A 1,988-nucleotide genomic window follows, 5' to 3' on the forward strand; every position below is an offset into this window, starting at 1 on the left:
GTTGTATATTTCAATTTCTTTTTTTTTTTTTTTTTTGATTGTTTATTCACTAAAGGCAATAATAATCCTTTTTAAAACTTTTTATTTACTACAATGATGGTCGTACATTAAATAAGATGAAATATAAACAAAGTGATGAGAAGACATATAATAATGTCATCGGAAATGTGAAATGTCAAACTGAAATTAGAAATAGGTCATTGATGGACAAAAAAAACGGAATCGGATGCAATTTTGCTTACATTGCCTTACATTTCAGACTAACGATATCAAAAGTACCATATTTAATTAATTAAAAGGTGAATATATTAGGATAGAATAAAAGTAATTATAATTCTTTTCATACATAATAATAGTTGGAAATGAATTGAATAATCGGAATGATTATTTGAATTTCTGAAAATTGATAAAGAATTTATCATAAATATTCTATCCTGAAAATGTTAAATTCTTGAGATTAAATAAATATAAAGACTGAATTCATCGCTACTATTCAGCATAGATCTATATAAACTTAAAAAAAAAAGAAAAAAAATTCAAGGATCAATCACATCATATGATATTAGTACATTATTACTTTACTTTTAAAGTAAAGTTCATTTTTGATCAAATATTTTATAGAATTTTTTTTTTTAATTCTTTTTTTCTTAACTTATGATTGTTTTATTACGCTGTCTTTTTTTTTTAAAAAAAGTTTATCATTATCAGTAATTGATTTACTCTTTCAAATTCCGATCATTGAATTTGAATTTGGATTTGATGTATCTATTATGAAACTTAAAGAAAAAGAAAAAAATTGTTACATTTCACTTCTATCTTTTCAAGTTAAATTTCACATAAAAAAGATACAATGAGAGTAGAATAAATAATTCATAAAGAATATTGCCGTAATTGAATTTTTCCTACTAAACAAATTCATTAAGTATTTGTATAATAAATTCCTTTTGTTATGATTAATTTTTTTTTTTTGATTTTGTGGAGTGAAATTGTGATAAAGAATGATAAGGAATGAAATTAAGTAACATTTGCAATAAATTTTCTCGATATATCTTTGATTAATAAATAAGATTTTTATGAAATTATAAAAATAATTACATTATCAATATACATATATCTTTTGTATAACATATTAATTTACAAATTAAATTAAAATTTTAATTTCTATTAAAGATTCTACGATATGGTTATGAATGGAATTTATTCAATACAATTATTCAATTAACAATACTAATCATTCTTCTCATTATATTCTTTATCATATTTTGTATTTTTTATTTCCCACATCCAAATGATATCTCTGATCGATGGAAATTAATTTGTATTGATGCATTGTTACGTTTAACCAATCAATATTTTGTAAGTTTTTTTTTTTTAAAACTAAAAATAAATTATATATTCAAAGAGTTATTATGCCATACTATTTACATACAATAAAATATTTGATAAATGTAATGAGTGCATGTATGTATGTGTGTGTACATATATGTGTATATGCGTGCCTGCTTGTGTGCATGTATGTATGTATATGTGTATGTGTGTGTATGTGTGTATGTGTATGTATATATGTATGTCTGTGCATGTGTCTATGGACGTATGTGTGTATGGTATCTGTATATGTGTATGTATATATGTATGTATGCGTATGTGTGTATGTGTGCATTTGCACATATATGTGTGTATCTGTGCGTATGCATGTGTGCATGTAGGTGTGCGTATGTGTATGCATGTGTGTGTGTACATGTATGTATGTGCCTGTATGTACATGTATGAGGTGTGTAATGTGTGTGTGTGTATGTGTGTGTCTGTGTGTCTGTCTGTCTGTCTGTGTGTGTATGTTTGTAATATTAAAATGACCAGAAAAATTCCGCTAAAACTTAGTAATCCATCAATTGCATTTATTTATCATTGATAATGAAATATTTTATAATAGTTATCTTTTCTATATATATATATATATATATATATATATGATACTAATTAAAACTACC

General features: G+C 23.9%; 1 protein-coding gene across 1 annotated transcript; it reads right to left on the reverse strand.

Annotated features, from left to right (window-relative positions):
• Positions 1–1,407: 1,407 nt before the first annotated feature.
• LOAG_15058 (hypothetical protein) lies at positions 1,408–1,752 on the reverse strand (the record flags this gene model as incomplete). Its single annotated transcript, XM_003150549.1, has 1 exon — positions 1,408–1,752. A coding segment is annotated over one exon (345 nt), but the record flags the coding sequence as incomplete, so codon positions are not given.
• Between the last annotated feature and the right edge of the window lie 236 nt (positions 1,753–1,988).

The sequence above is a fragment of the Loa loa genome (assembly GCF_000183805.2).
Source record: "Loa loa unplaced genomic scaffold supercont3.274, whole genome shotgun sequence".
In the NCBI taxonomy this organism is placed as follows: Eukaryota; Metazoa; Nematoda; class Chromadorea; order Rhabditida; family Onchocercidae; genus Loa; species Loa loa.